General features: G+C 33.5%; 1 protein-coding gene, 1 long non-coding RNA gene and 1 pseudogene across 2 annotated transcripts; 1 reads left to right on the top strand and 2 right to left on the bottom strand.

The window, feature by feature from the left end:
- The first annotated feature begins 1,600 nt into the window (after positions 1 to 1,600).
- Positions 1,601 to 2,073, top strand: LOC146946318 (uncharacterized). The gene is made up of 2 exons (XM_085748192.1): positions 1,601 to 1,855; positions 1,906 to 2,073. The coding sequence occupies exons 1-2, from the start codon at positions 1,601 to 1,603 to the stop codon at positions 2,071 to 2,073; spliced, it is 423 nt and encodes a 140-aa protein (XP_085604318.1).
- A 569-nt stretch (positions 2,074 to 2,642) lies between these two features.
- On the bottom strand, positions 2,643 to 3,545 carry LOC146946317 (protein neprosin-like; annotated as a pseudogene).
- An 815-nt stretch (positions 3,546 to 4,360) lies between these two features.
- LOC146946316 (uncharacterized) lies at positions 4,361 to 4,909 on the bottom strand. The gene is made up of 2 exons (XR_015028235.1): positions 4,854 to 4,909; positions 4,361 to 4,639 (listed from the first exon to the last, which is right to left on the bottom strand). It is a non-coding gene; the product is annotated as an uncharacterized LOC146946316 (long non-coding RNA).
- Between the last annotated feature and the right edge of the window lie 10,319 nt (positions 4,910 to 15,228).

Raw genomic sequence — 15,228 nt, 5'->3', positions numbered from 1 at the left:
CTGAGAGCTTTTGAATACGGACTGCACTAGTGGATTTCCTTCCTGGCTTGGTAGCCCCCAGAGTAGGTGACGTTGCACCGAACTGGGTAAACAATTTCCCTGTGCCTCTTTTCTTTCATGTCTATTACTTTGTCTTATTATGTTTATGTTTGTTAGCTTAATGTTCTAAACATCATATATAACATCTGTTTACTGTGTTTTATGTTGGAACATCGTTTAGAACATATTAAGTCTAACGTGCCAGAATTTCAGAATCATTTGCAACTATTCTTTCTAGGTCTCAAAAGTCCATAGACTTTGATTTTGCTCTGCACCAAAACTTTCATTATATTGGGCCACCGCAGCAACGGTCGAGGACGAAGCTGGCATAGTCGACGACACATGGACAGGAATTTTTGCCCTCATAGCCTCCGTATGACTTGCACCAACAGTTGGTGTTGCTTGTGGGCCTTGTTGTGAAGTCGCATCAAACGTTGTATCCGCCATCGATGCCATTGTTGAGCTTGATGGCGAATCGTTATTGCGTAGAGGACGTACAATTTCTGGAAGTTGCTTCTTATTTCTTAAGAACATGCACAACAAGAATCACAAGTCTTAACAGAACAAACTTTCAAGAAAAATTTAAACAAAAAGCACAAACAGTCCCACTGGGCGTGCCAATTTGTTTACCCTGGTTTTTGGTAAACAACCGCTGGTTTAAAAATAGTTACTTGCAAGATTAACCAGTAAACCTTTGGGACATATTGTGTTTGTTATTTTCCAGAAAAATGATGAATGTTCATTATATTATAATGCAGAATATGAATATAACCATCGAATCCAACGATGGTTGAACCAGTTGAAGTTATCTTCAAAGGAATAAAGTAAATTGCTTGAAAAGAACAAGTAAATTGCAATGGAATTTAAAGAAATAAACGTAAATTGCATTGATCGAATGTAAATTGGTACACAGATTCATACATTGTGACTTGTTACTCGTTTCTCTCTGAATGCGGATAGTTTAAGTGTAAGTTTTTTGTATGATTGAATTGTGACATGTTTTTCCTATGAAAAACTACTATTTATACTAAGTAACTACCTACACAGAAATGTTATAACATAACTGCTAATAACTATTATAGACATATTTGAATTTCAAATAATATCCTTCGATAGTAACCGCCACTTAGCTCCTTTATCTAGCACTAACTTCTCTTTGACTCTTGCTTGCTTTTCGAACCCTCACCATAAAAACAGAAAATCTCTTTTAAGTCCATAAATTCGATCAAACTGGTGAGTCGAACTCATTAATTCCCTTCAAAACCTAAGTCAAACTTCATTGACTGCATTTATTATAGCCTGTCAAAAATACAGACTAACAGGTTGCTCCATTGTTTCTATATGCTGTTTCTGCTATAAAACAGATGAATCTTCTCAACACATTTTTCTTAGGTGCCTTGTTACCTATCAGTTATGGGAATGGCTGGTGAAAGGGACTGATCAACTGCTTGATCATCTATCTTCCATAACCTCTCTTCTGCTGAGTGTGAATACTACTACTAGTAAACTGGATAAATATGTAATGAATTCTTCTATTGTTCATGTCATCTGGAGCATCTAGATGGAAATAAATAAAAGATACTTCTCCAACAAGCATTCTTCCATGATCACTCTTTTTCATAGCATCTTTGTTCTTGATATTGTTAAGGGATCTACTAGCATGCAAGATTTCAAGGTTGTTAGAGTCTTTGGCATACCTATGAAGGCTAGAAAGATCTCTCCATCCAGGATGTCTCTTGGATATTTCTTCCAGTTAGTTGCACTAAAGTTAACTGTGATGGCTCATCATTTGGCAATCCTCTTTTTGGTTCCAATGGTGTTGTCTTTATAGCTTCTCCATCTTTCTTTATAGGTGCTTTGGCTCAGAATATTGGCATTGAATCTTCTTTAGAAGCTAAATTTGGTGCTTGTATGTTTGCCATGGAAAAAGCTGATGATCTGGACCTTAGAGATATTTGGATTGAAACTGATTCACTTAGTGTTGTGAAAGCTTTCAGCAAGCAAGAAGGTGTTCCTTGGAGGATGAATACATGATGACACAATTGTATGCACTTTTGTAGGCAAATTAGATGTATTTTCACTCATGTACTTAGAGAGGGAACATGGTGGTTGATACTTTGGCCAGGAATGGTCATGGTCTTTGCCCATTGCTCCTCTCAATGGTGGGAGTACCCTCCATCTTTTATTTCAACCCTTCTTGTTAGGGATTCTTTAGGGTTACCTTTTAATAGGGTTTTTATGGACTAATTGTTGTAAGAGTTTCAGTCAGCTTATGATTTCTTTTAATCCATTTCTAGCTTTATCAACAAAAAAAAAAGTGTAGTAGATAGTTTGCAATTTCATAATCTCTATGGAGATGAACTTATAAATTTTATTACTTGACGAAGATTTAATACAGTTGCTAAATTCAACAATCAATAATCGATTAAAAAACTAATTTAAATCAATTAGTTATCAAGAAAAGAAAATTTGTCAAATTTTATGATTTTGTATACCTTTGTGAAATGTGGTTTTGTTAATTATAAGCATAAAGTTTTACTTTTCCACAAATTTTATGTTAATTATGTTGTTTTGAGCCAGGGGTATAACAATATATATATATCAAGGACGAATCATAGTTTTATTAAATATAGTTGTCAATACAATCATATACCACAATTTCGTCCACCTGGCCCACCATAAAGAAAAGCTTGCCTATAAAGACGTCCTTCAAAACCATTGTATATCAAGTCATAGCAATCTGAATTAGTATCTCTATATGGCTTCATGTTTTCAGGTTTTACTTCAACTTCATTATATTGTGAATCAATAATCTTAAGTGTTCCCATAAAAGCCGAGTTTTCAAATTTTTCTTTAGGCAATCTTCCACTACCCATTGGGGGACTATCCATATCAGGTGGAGCATAAGTTTGACCTCCAAATCGAATCTTTGATGCTCCCGTACTTAAGTGATTGAATAACTCTTTTGGCTAATATCCAAATTGTATTGATTCATGTTCTATAAGTAACCACCAATGACCTGTAGATCGATCCTACATATATTTAAAAAGGTAAGAGAAATACTAGGAGAAGATATTAACCAATCATATTAAAACTAATTAAAAAACAAAATATTCACTCATAATGAGTTCTTCATAAAGAGTTATAAATGATTATGATCCTATATTTAATTATCATTCTTTTCAATTACTTAAATTATCCTTTTTATATATTAAAGTAATTACTAATAGAAGTTTTAAATATAATATTGTCAAACAAAAATAATTTTATAAACACTTTAAATTTGATGTAATAGTTTGCAAAAATATATATAATAATGTATAATATATTTGTATGTATTTACAATAATTACAAATTTACCTGTTTGATTATGAGAAAAAAAAAAAAAAAAAAAAAAAAAAAGAAACCTTTTCAGTTGATCCAATTGAATCAGTGGGCGACATGACAATTCCAAGAGTATAATCTTTGTTACTATTGACTTGCACAAAACCCGGACAATTATCATTGTATAATCATTGAGACATACACTCATTAAATGTGGTTTTGATGGAAAATCAGAATTGGGGCATGTTGATAAAGCTTGTGGTGCATTTTATGAAGTTGCTTCATCAGAGATAAATAATGAAGATGATCTCTTGAACGTGATGAACTGGATTAAAGACTTGAAAGTTAAATTAGCATGTAAATAAACATCTCCAAGAATTTTAGAAGATAATTCAGCTCAAAATCCGGCTAAAATCGTGAAGACGAAGATTGCATGAAAGAAAACTCTAAAATGCAGTCAAAAAATTTAAGGTCAAGAAAAGGTGATGATGAAATTTATAATATTTATTGATATTTTAAAATGTAATGGCACATCCGTCTAACTTTAGATTTTTTATGGCAGGGCCAATGCAGCTCGAGAGTTGAAGAAATTGATCAGGAAGAGTTTTTCAGACCTCAACATGATGGAAATGGCACACAAGAGAACATTCAAGTAACTAATTTAGCTAATTTAGCTAATTTAGCAGGATGGTGACTGTACTATTGCTAATTTAGCTCCCCTTCAATCCAAATCAAAATCATCTTAGTGGGTTAAATGAGGTACAAAATTAGAATCTATTGTTCTTTATTTGTATTTGAACATTTATGTCATGGAAAGAACTTGTTTAATACAATTCTTTTGTAGGTTCCATACCATGCTGTCATAAACCAAAATGTTACAGACTCTGAACTTTTGCAGGTAAATTCTACTATATTTTCTGTTAATTTAGTAGAATTTTAATACAAAATTATAAATTATTTTATCGGTGTTTATTTTTCAGGCACAACACCAGCTGAATGATCAACCATAATAACTTGGAAGCAGATGATTGTTTTTGTTCTTGAAGCAAAATATTACACACTAGTAACATATATATTATTATAGATAGATAGGCATAGGCTATCAATTTGGTTGACTTTGACTAGACTTACAATTTTTTATACATATGTATAGAAGCCAAATAAAAACTCCTATTATCATAAGACCAACGACAGCAGCAAATATAATTAAAGTTAAAGGAGTATTCTTCTGGTCGTCATACGGAGAAAATCTTTGACCAGTACTACGCCCCATTTCCTGCAAAGCATAATATTTTTTTGTTAGTATGCAGTAAAAAATTTTGCCCAATATATGGTTCTGAATTTGCAAAATTTGATTTGGTTCTAAATGGAAAAATCAAATTCATCTAAGAGATTGCCACTTGCTTTCAATGCTCTCAATATTTACATATTGATATGAAACGAAGAGAAAAATGTTTCAAGAGATGAAATAGTAAGTATAATATACGAACCCAAAGTTGGAGTATTTTGAAAAGAAAATACGAACCAAAACTATGTGTATTTTGAAAAGAAAATACGAACCAAAACTAACTTGTGTACTTATATAGACTCCATATATATATATATATATATATATATATATATATATATAAACTATATACGATCATTAGTGCTTATTGATGATGATGCTAATAGAATCTTTCTAATATGTTATCTCCATGTCATTTTTGTCTCCTATATCCATAAAAAAGTCTTTTTTTTCAATTATCCAAAAAATAAAGACTTTGCAAATTCCATATCAAACAACATATCGAAAACTTGTGTTAAAAATGAATTACGTGAATAGTTATTACGTGTGGGGATGCTTTTACTTAAAAACAAATTGATTAACTAAAATTATGATTTTTCTCTTTTAGAAATAATCCAACATATTTACGTGAAAGAGTTGGCATAGTTATTACGTGTGGGGATGCTTTTACTAACTTGTCATAAAAAATGGTTTGAATTTTTTTCTTTAATTTTTTTAATTTGCTTCAAATGAGTTGTTATATTTAAATTATGTTAGAAAAGAGATAAATCGGTACACCTTTTGGTAAAATATTAAAGGATCATATTATAAAATACAAAGGGATCGATCGACTATATTAAAGGATCATATATATATTAAGGAGACAGTTAAAAAATTTAAATGTTAAGATATATCTCAAACATATACTCATCAGAAGTTCGATCTTCATAAATAGGACTGACCCTTATTTTTAATAGCCGAATGTTTTCTCCATATATATTTGATCGTCATTGGTGTTTTAGTTGTCGTTACTCTATTACGACTATTGATTTGGTGTTTATATATATGTATTAAAAAACGCAATACTCCTCAACCAAGCTAATATTGCTAGCCTATCTACTAGTTGTAAGCATAATTTCTCTCATATATATCCAAATTCAAATGCTATTATAAGATAGCATCTTATGTAAGCATAATTTCTCTAGCAAGCTCCACAAATATTTGAATTCTCTTTAACATACTAGAATGTAAATAAAGTGCTTTAATGAATTGTTTTAATATAGTTTTGTAATTTTTTTTAATAGTTTGTTATAAAAAAAGAAGAAGAATTGCTTTACTAGCACATAAAGAAATTAATATCTAGATTTTATAGTTTAAACAACGGCACTGCTATATATTGTGAGTGGTTCGTGAAACTACTGTCGCGATATTAAACATTATCCTATAAAGCACAAAAAATAAAGTACACTTGATAAGAAGCACGCATTGATAAACATAATTAATATGTTGGTAGTATTAATTAGGGGTATGTTTAGGAAAAAAGTAATAAATGCATCTAGTAATTTGAAAAGGGAGTTACATTTAGGGACAAAAATAAAATCAAATGGGTGGTTACATTAAGGGACGGAGGGAGTACATCTCAATATGACTAATACATGAACAAAATAATTAAATTCAAATGGTTAATAAGCTCTCTAATGACATATTGTATGAAAAGATGTGTACTCTTTATCATCTAAATAAAGTTTGCTTATTAGGTATTGCTTAGTCACCCATTCATGTTAGCACATAGTACATAGTAGTATATTTTTTTTTGTCCAATAAGTTTCAGAATTATATGCATGATACATATTTTAAATTTGGGATAATGATTAATGTTACGAAACCGAATTGCAAGAAATGCAGGAATAATAATTTACAAAGCCTGGCCTACTTGATTTCCGTCAAACCCAATTTTCTAACTGTTTGCTTTATTTTTATTTTTTTTTGTAGTGATTTACTTTATGGTTTAAACGAATACCATGTGTTATTCTTGCGTCTCTTATTGTTTTCTTTCGTAAAGAATAGCATTACTCGGGCATTTATTTTGATTAATTTATGGTGAAAAATAGCCAAAAAAAATTAATGTACAAGGTGCAAATTAGCCAAATTTTCTTCTTATTTTTAATTGCTGATAAATGCATTAGTTTTCCTAAAAAAATGCATTACTTTTCAATAAAAAAATTAACGTACAAGGTGCAAATTAGCCAAATTTTCTTCTTATTTTTAATTGCTGATAAATGCATTAGTTTTCCTAAAAAAATGCATTACTTTTCAATTCATGTAAGCGATTAGGAAAAGTAACTATTTTTTTTTTTGGTCAGGTAGCCTAGTGGCTATAATTCACCTTATAAGCGATTAGGAAAAGTAACTATTTTTTTTTTTTGGTCAGGTAGCCTAGTGGCTATAATTCACCTTATAGGGTGATAAGGTGAATAAGTGGGGTGTCCGGGGTTCGAACCCCGACCCCTGCATATAATAATGCATTAATAATGCATTGTCCTATCAACTGAGCTATGCTCACGGGAAGGAAAAGTAACTATTTAACCATTAATAATTAACTATTTAACCATTAATTTTAGCATATTTCCTCACCATTTCTATTCTACGATTCATAAATCATGCGCAATTGCTTATGTGATTTTTACTAAGTCATCTGTTTTTTTCTTTTTTTAATAAGACTAGAATCACTTATAATTATTGAATTCCTTTGATTACGTCTTTGTCACTATGTCTTAAATGATACTTTCTTCGTCTCAAAATAATAGTCGTTTAAGATTTGTGCACGATTTTTAAGAAAATGATTAATTATGTTGATTTCATTTATAAAAATAGTGTAATTTACTTAAATACCCCGAGTGAGAGAGAGAGAGAGAGAATATAGCCATAAAGGTGGTAATTGATGTACACTCGATCAAAGTATAGCCACAAAATTAATCTTGGTCATATCAATTTTGTTGATCTATATGAATTTAATCTTGCTAAGCAATTAAAACACACTAATTTTGCGGCTATAGCCGCTATAGTTATTACGTGTGGGGATGCTTTTACTAACTTGTCATAAAAAATGGTTTGAATTTTTTTCTTTAATTTTTTTAATTTGCTTCAAATGAGTTGTTATGTTTAAATTATGTTAGAAAAGAGATAAATCGGTACACCTTTTGATAAAATATTAAAGGATCATATTGTAAAACACAAAGGGATCGATCGACTATATTGAACAATATATATATATATATATATATATATATATATATATATATATATATATATATATATATATATTAAGGAGACAGTTAAAAATTTTAAATGTTAGTAAGATATATCTCAAACTCAAAAGATAAATAAAATAAATGATCCAGCTGAATTAAGGTTTATTTAGTGGTTTCAATATGATAGAGACACATAAAATAAGAGAGTCCAATAAATAAGAAAGTTTTGATTAAGCTCAATGTGTTAATGAGTTCTATTAAATTACAAATTGTTGTTGTACCAAAAAAAAATGACGAATTGTTTAGAAGAATTTATACATGTTCGATTTTTGATTGAAGCTCTTGGTCAAACGATATTTACCTTATGACCGAATTTCGGATTATCATAACCCATTTTCTGAAAACCAAAGGGTAAAAAACAACAACTAGAAAACATTTTTTTTTATATTGCTATAGGGTGTTGGAGGAATGAGTAATTTTATGGTATATGGTGTTAGGTGCTCGTTATGGAGAGGAATGAGGCGATTGAGATATGGAGAAGGAAGAGGATCGGTGTGATGGCAGAATTCAAATAAGATCAGATAGGGTGTAGGTGTTAGAAATGGTAGGTGTTAGAAAATGAGGAGTGGGTAATTTTAATATTTTATAAAGAAGTGAGAAAATTACTTTTTCATCATAGTTTTTTTTTTTTTTTGTTTCAAGTGGGGAAAAGGTAAAAATAATGAAAACAAGCTAATGTCTGACTTTTTTTTGGTGGTGTCCGGGGTTTGAACTTCAGATCTTGCATATATTATGTATTATCCTTATCAACTAAGTTAAGCTCACGGGGACAATCTAATATCTGACTAAAGAGATGTTTAGAGCATCAACAAACGAAGAAAAGTATAAAACCAAATTGGCTACATCTAAAACTACTATCATCTAGGCCAGCCCTAAGATAAGGCAGGGACTAAGGTATGTAGGAGGTGCCAATATTTTCTTCAATCCGTTCAATTCACATACTCTTTGTTCTTCATTCTTCCTCTTCCTTCGTCTATTCACCTTCTCTTTTAAATTTAAGGGTAAATACAGACTTTGGTCCCTTAACTTATTTTTGCATTTCATTTTGGTCCCTTAACTTTAAACTGTCTCAATTTGGTCCTTTAAATCTTACACCGTTTACTATTATGGTCCTCTCCGTTAGTTTTTTTGTAAAAACTGTTAACCTTTGCCACATGTCAGTTTTGATTGGTGATCAATGGTTGGATTTGAAAAGCACACACTAGCATACTGTGGACTCACATCATATGATCATTCTTGCTTTTTTAAAAAAAACACAAGGATTTTGCTCTCTCTCTCAAAAGTCACGTTCCTGGAAAAGGAAGATGAAAGTTCATCTTCAAGCTCAACTCCGGCGAGCTACTTGAACGCCGGCGCGGCGGCTGCTGGCCCAACAGGGCGGCGCCACCGCGCCGGAAAATCCAAACGCCTCCCTTTTCAAAAATAACTTCGGATCTAGATATCCTTTTTTACGTACAGTCCGAATTCAGCCTTAGTTTTTTCAAAATCAAAGTAAAACTCCCTAGATCTACATTTTATTTTCGATTTTTTTTTTTACAAAGATGAACAAAAACAAATAACAAACACATCAGTGTAAGAGGGAAAAAAAGAAAGGGGAAGCGGCAGAAACAACAAAGTGGCTTGATGGTGCTAGATCTGGTTTTGCTACTGAGTGTTTGTCCCACTGTGTTGTTGAATATACTGGATCCGAAAATGGATTACTAGAAAAGAAAGGGGAAGCGGCAGAAACAACAAAGTGGCGGTATCACAGGTGATACCAATGGGTTGTGGAAATGCGCTTGGACGGATGATGGCAATAGTGTTGGTAGAAGCAGTTGTGGCTACATTGACATTAACAGCTAAACACTTCATTCCACAAGCAGACAACATTAGGATACATATTATTATTGTTGCTGGAATTAACCCAGAACATTTAGCACATATGCACCAAACAATAAATTTGGGAAAACTTGTGATTTTACCATGCACATAGGTATATTAATAACCACAAAATTGTGTTGTTGTTATTAATGCAAAGATCATATAATTATCATTGCATTGTTTGGTGTCACGCAAATCAATGGTTGAAGGTTGCACCAACACATAAACAACTAGAGATGAATCAAATTAATTTTTCAAATTTTTTAGAATTTTTAGAATTTTTTTTATTTTTGAAAATTAATTTTGTTATTGATTGTTGTTGTTGATGATTGTAGTTGTTGATTGTTTCTGATATTGTGGTGATGATGATGAATTTCTGAATTTTGGATTGTTGTTGATTGTGATGAAGATGAAGTTGATGTTTTTTCTTTTAATGAAATAATAATAATAATAATAATAATAATAATAATAATAATAATAATAATAATAATAATAATAATAATAATGATCATATGATGTGAGTCCACAATATGCTAGTGTGTGCTTTTCAAATCCAACCATTGATCACCAATCAAAACTGACATGTGGTAAAGGTTAACAGTTTTTACAAAAAAAACTAACGGAGAGGACCATAATAGTAAACGGTGTAAGATTTAAGGGACCAAATTGAGACAGTTTAAAGTTGAGGGACCAAAATGAAACGCAAAAATAAGTTAAGGGACCAAAGTCTGTATTTACCCTAAATTTAATACCATGACAATAGTAATTAGTTAAAAGAACCAACCAGTTAAATAGTAGAACATTTCTCCTTCTTCCATTCATCTATGAGTATCACTCGTTCCTAATCCCCTCTCAAACAAGATAACGAAAACGTGTGTTAAAAAACAAATTGATTAGGTTGCTCAGTAAATTTATATGACTTTTCTCTCTTTAGAAATAATAATCGAATATTTTTACTCTTTTTTTTTTTGACAAGGAATATTTTTAGAAATAATAATCGAATATTTTTACTCTTTTTTTTTTTTGACAAGGAATATTTTTACTCTTGTTAATGAGTCATTTAATTATTTTTACTCCCTCCGTTTTAAAACTACACGTAATTTTTTGGGTTTTTCTAAAGCCTTATTAATGAGTTATTTAATTAACCATTTCTTTTTTTTATCAATTAATTAACCATTTCTTAAAAACTGTTTTTTTTTCTTTCTCCTATTTTATTTTCGTGAAAGGCTCTTTCTCATTTTTACAATTGCCAACAAACCAGATCACGGTACCCTTGCCATACATACAGCTCGTTGAAATTTCAATTTTAATTAGTGATTTATGCTGGTTCCCATCAATCAATATATCACCCTACAATCAAATTTTAAATGAAATAAAATATTGTAAATTAGAGAGGAAAGAATCAGAATCCTTAACATTGAATTTTGTTTAATGGGCAAAAGAAAAACTGATGAAGATTAAGGGGAAAGGGACGAATCATAATTCATGGGGAATTTCATTGAAATTGATGAAGATTAAAACTAAAGGTCTTATTCGTTCCTACGGGCTCCATTGGCAAATGTTAACACGAGAGAGAGACAAAAAAAAAGTTGAAGAAATGGTCAATTAAATGACTCATAAGACTTTATAAAAAAACAAAATAAATAAGCATCGATTACCCTTTATGCTATGCAATCTTGCACAGGTTAGAAATACTTTTGTTGAAGCAGAGTTGTTAGTAATTTACTAAAGTAGAGTTGTTTTTAATAGGGTTAATTAAGTTTTTAGTCTCTATAAATATTCACTGTTTTGTTTTTAGTCCCTACAAAATAAAATCACACTTTTTAGTCCCTGTGACATTTTTCTTAAGCATTTTAGGGATCAAAAATGTTGATGGAAATTTTTTACAAGGACTAAAAATGTTGATGGAAATTTTTTATAGGGACTAAAAATGCTGATGGAAAATTTTATAGGGACTAAAAAGTGTGATTTTATTTTGTAGGGATTAAAAACAAAATTCTGAATATTTATAGGGACCATTTACTTAATTAACCCTTTTTAATACTAAAACAAGTATAGTTGTTTTTAATACTCAACATATTTCTTCATGACATAAAACAAAAATACCTAGAGTTTTTTTTTATTTATGATAATCTTTTCTAGAATAAAAAGAATCTGATGACAGATCCGGCGCTTACATGCCTCAGAATATTCGTTTAGTTTTGTAGTTTTCTTCTTGGGCTTTTGCCCTCTTTTGTACCAAAAAAAAAGAATAAAAAGAATCTACGTTTTTTTTCTTACTTATTTATCAATATTTTTTTATTAGAAATTACTAAAATACAATGGTCAACAATAGAAAAATGAGAGCGCTAGAGAGAGATAGAGGTGGTCGGCTTAGGGTTTACCAACGACCACTGTAACACCCACGACTGACGAGAGCAGGGGAGTGATCGCCGGTGCACAAGGCACGACAATGAGCGGCTCCCGACAGTTTCCAGAGGAACTGAATCACATCGGAATGAGAGGGATTCTGAGGCCGTGTAGGTATGGGACTACATGGTTGAAGGAAGGCTTATAAGAATTGTTTGGTACTACCTATATCAACAAGATGCATCTTCTTTTCGGTAGCTCATTCCATAAGAACTCCACAGTTAAGCGTGCTTGACTTGGAGTGGTCTTTGGATGGATGACCTACCGGGAAGTTTCCCGGTAAGCGTGCGAGTGAGGACAAAACACACTGAAAAGACTCGTGTTGGTTTGTAGGGTCAGTCGGCAATGCTTAAAGTCGTCTGGGATGTTACAACCACCGCATCGGAGCTTTTCTCCGGCTGAGAGAAACTATGGGGGGATAGGGGTCCAGCCAGGGTGGCACAAATAGGGGGATAGGGGAGATTGGACTGTGGTGCGGTCGAGGAAGAGGAAAGCGACGAAGTAGGAATTCAGAGGACAGGACAGGTTTCAAGATTCAGATTGGCAAGGAGTAGCGGACAGGTTTGAGGGACAGACTCGGCTTTAACATTCAGATAGGGTTTACAGCACACTCGTCAGCAACAGGAAGGTGCACTTGACAATAGGGTTTCCAACAAGTTTGGAGGTAGGGTTTCGTCGGCAGAATGGCATGGTTCAGGTGTGTTATCGCGAGTGGGGAAGGAAGAGGACAAGGCAGCATTTTATGTTACTAATTTTCCTCATCAATTACCGTTGTTCCGATTGAGACAAGAGTTTGAGGTATGTGGTATTTTGTCTGATATTTACATAGCTCGACATTTGAATGCTTGTGGGAAAGAATTTGGTTTCGTTAGGTATGTTAATGTTAAGAATAAGGAGAAGTTAGCTCAGGCATTGAATAACGTTTGGATTGATAACAATTGTGTCTGGGCACGCGAAGCTAAATTTGACAGGTTTGCTCATAACGATATTGCACCTAGGGTTTCTAATTTGGTTGAGAAGAACTTTATGCCTGAGGAGCAGTCCGAGAAGGTGTTAAGAGATGAGGGAGTAAAAAATGTGAGGCGGGGAAATTTGGCGATGGGGGAGACAGATGAGGAAGTTCACGTGAGGCAGGGAAAACATTTGGTGGTGGGGGAGAAGGCGTTGGAGGGTGTGTCTGTTAAGGTGGGAGACATAGCGGTGAAGGTAGGGGTTGAGGGAGGGAAGAAGCAGGTTAGTACGGGTGAGGGAGAATGTTTAGCAGGTGGCTCGACGATGGTAGGGAAGCCAGAGGCGGAGGGAGCTTTGAAGGATGGCGGGAAAGAGGTTGTTACGGTGTGGGAAGAGAAGGGAAGGATTATGGGTAAGACGGTGGTAGGAAAACAGCAGCAGCAGCCTAATTCTAAGCATGTACCGGTGTATAAATCACGAGAGAAGGACAGGTTATGGGCTAATTCAGGGATGGTTGCGACTGTTTCAGTCGGAGATTCAGCTTTATCTTTTCAACAAAGAATTGAGGATGCCGGATTTTTTAATGTAGTCACTACCCCAATGGGGGGGACAGAGTTTTTCTCCATTGTAATGACGGAAGGGATATTTGGCACGTATTTAACGAGGCTTTGCATTTCTTTGGTATGTTGTTTTGCAAAATTCATAGATGGTCAGAACCAGATGCTAAGTATGAACGTGGAGCATGGGTGCGAGCTTACGGAGTCCCCGTTCATGCTTCGAATAATGATTTTTTCAGGTTATGTGTGATGGGGGTTGGTCGTTATATACGTTCTGATGAGTGTACTTCAGAAAAAGCACGGCTGGATTTTGCAAGAATTCTAATTTCGACACATTTGATTGAAATAGTGAATACAACGGCTAAAGTGGTCATTGATGGGAGTACGTATGGAGTTAATTTGGTGGAGGAGTGGGGGTGCTGTTTAGGGGAGGACTCATTTTTGACGGAGGAGGTGTTAGAACCTAAATTGAAAACTTTTTCTCAACAACAAGATGCTGAAGACTTAGAGGAGGTGCAAGGCGAATGGGAATTGGATGAATTAGTGAATGATTTTCAAAGAGAATGGTGTGAACATGATGGGAAGAAGGTGACGTTACAAACAGCAGCAGCCTCTCCGTCGAAGCATGTCATTAATACGGTAGATAAAAAGGAAATTGTGAAGTATTATAAACAACCAGTTTTAGAACCAGTCGCAGCAATTCATGTAGGAGAAGATGATGTTTCTATTTGGCAACAACAGAACAGCAGTGTTGTTCCTTGCATTAAAAATGATTCAGTACCGTGGAGCCTTGATTGGTTGTCCAAGATGCCTGCTATAGAAGCTGTAAGTAATTCCCGTTTTCATCAAGGCGTTAACGACGTGAATTTGGAGATAAAGGAAAAAGAGAATGCGGAGCTTGCTTCACCAAAAGTTGTTATTAAAAAGAGAAAAGGAGCAGTTGTTAAACATTCAGTTGGTTTTATGAAAAAGGTTGCTCGCATGTCTGAAATAGATCGTAAACAAATTCTGCATTTTTTGAAAAAGCAAAAGAGGCATAAAAAGGCAAGCAAAGGTAAACGACACTCAAATCAAGTTGATACATCAACTTCCGAGTCATCAAAAAACTCAAATTCCTCAGTCAATAACGATTGGGAAAATTGGGTTATTCTTCAAGGAAAGCATCAGGTGAGGGTGGATGATGTTAAGGCTATTGGTAAGACTGTAGGATTGAAATTTAATTGTGACACCGCAAATAGTTTTAATTTGTTAACGAAGGGAGGGAGAAAGGAATTGCGGGCAGCTGGTGGGAGTGAGGTGTTGTGTGGGAGTAAGGGGGACGGTGGGGGAGTTGGGGGAGTGTGTTGAGGTTGTAGTGGCTGTTGGGGGTGAGGAAGGAGGGTGGTTTTGATGTTAGTGTTGTCTTATAATGCGAGGGGGTTAGGAGGGGGAGGACGTTAGAAAATTGGTTCGTGACAAAAATCCTTTTGTGCTTTGTATTCAAGAATCTAAGTTGGTTGTGGTTGATGAT

Source organism: Medicago sativa, chromosome 2 (assembly GCF_051527215.1).
Source record: "Medicago sativa cultivar Bolivia chromosome 2, Bolivia_mono, whole genome shotgun sequence".
NCBI lineage: Eukaryota > Viridiplantae > Streptophyta > Magnoliopsida > Fabales > Fabaceae > Medicago > Medicago sativa.
Note: the sequence above shows the minus strand (reverse complement) of the source record. Positions and strands in the feature narration are given on the sequence as shown.

Bases quoted from the DNA above. Each gene is read 5' to 3' on its own strand.
- LOC146946318 (XM_085748192.1), top strand. From the start codon at position 1,601: ATGGAAATAAATAAAAGATACTTCTCCAACAAGCATTCTTCCATGATC. The intron at 1,856-1,905 runs GTGTTGTCTTTA...GCTTTGGCTCAG, and splicing joins TCCTCTTTTTGGTTCCAATG to AATATTGGCATTGAATCTTC.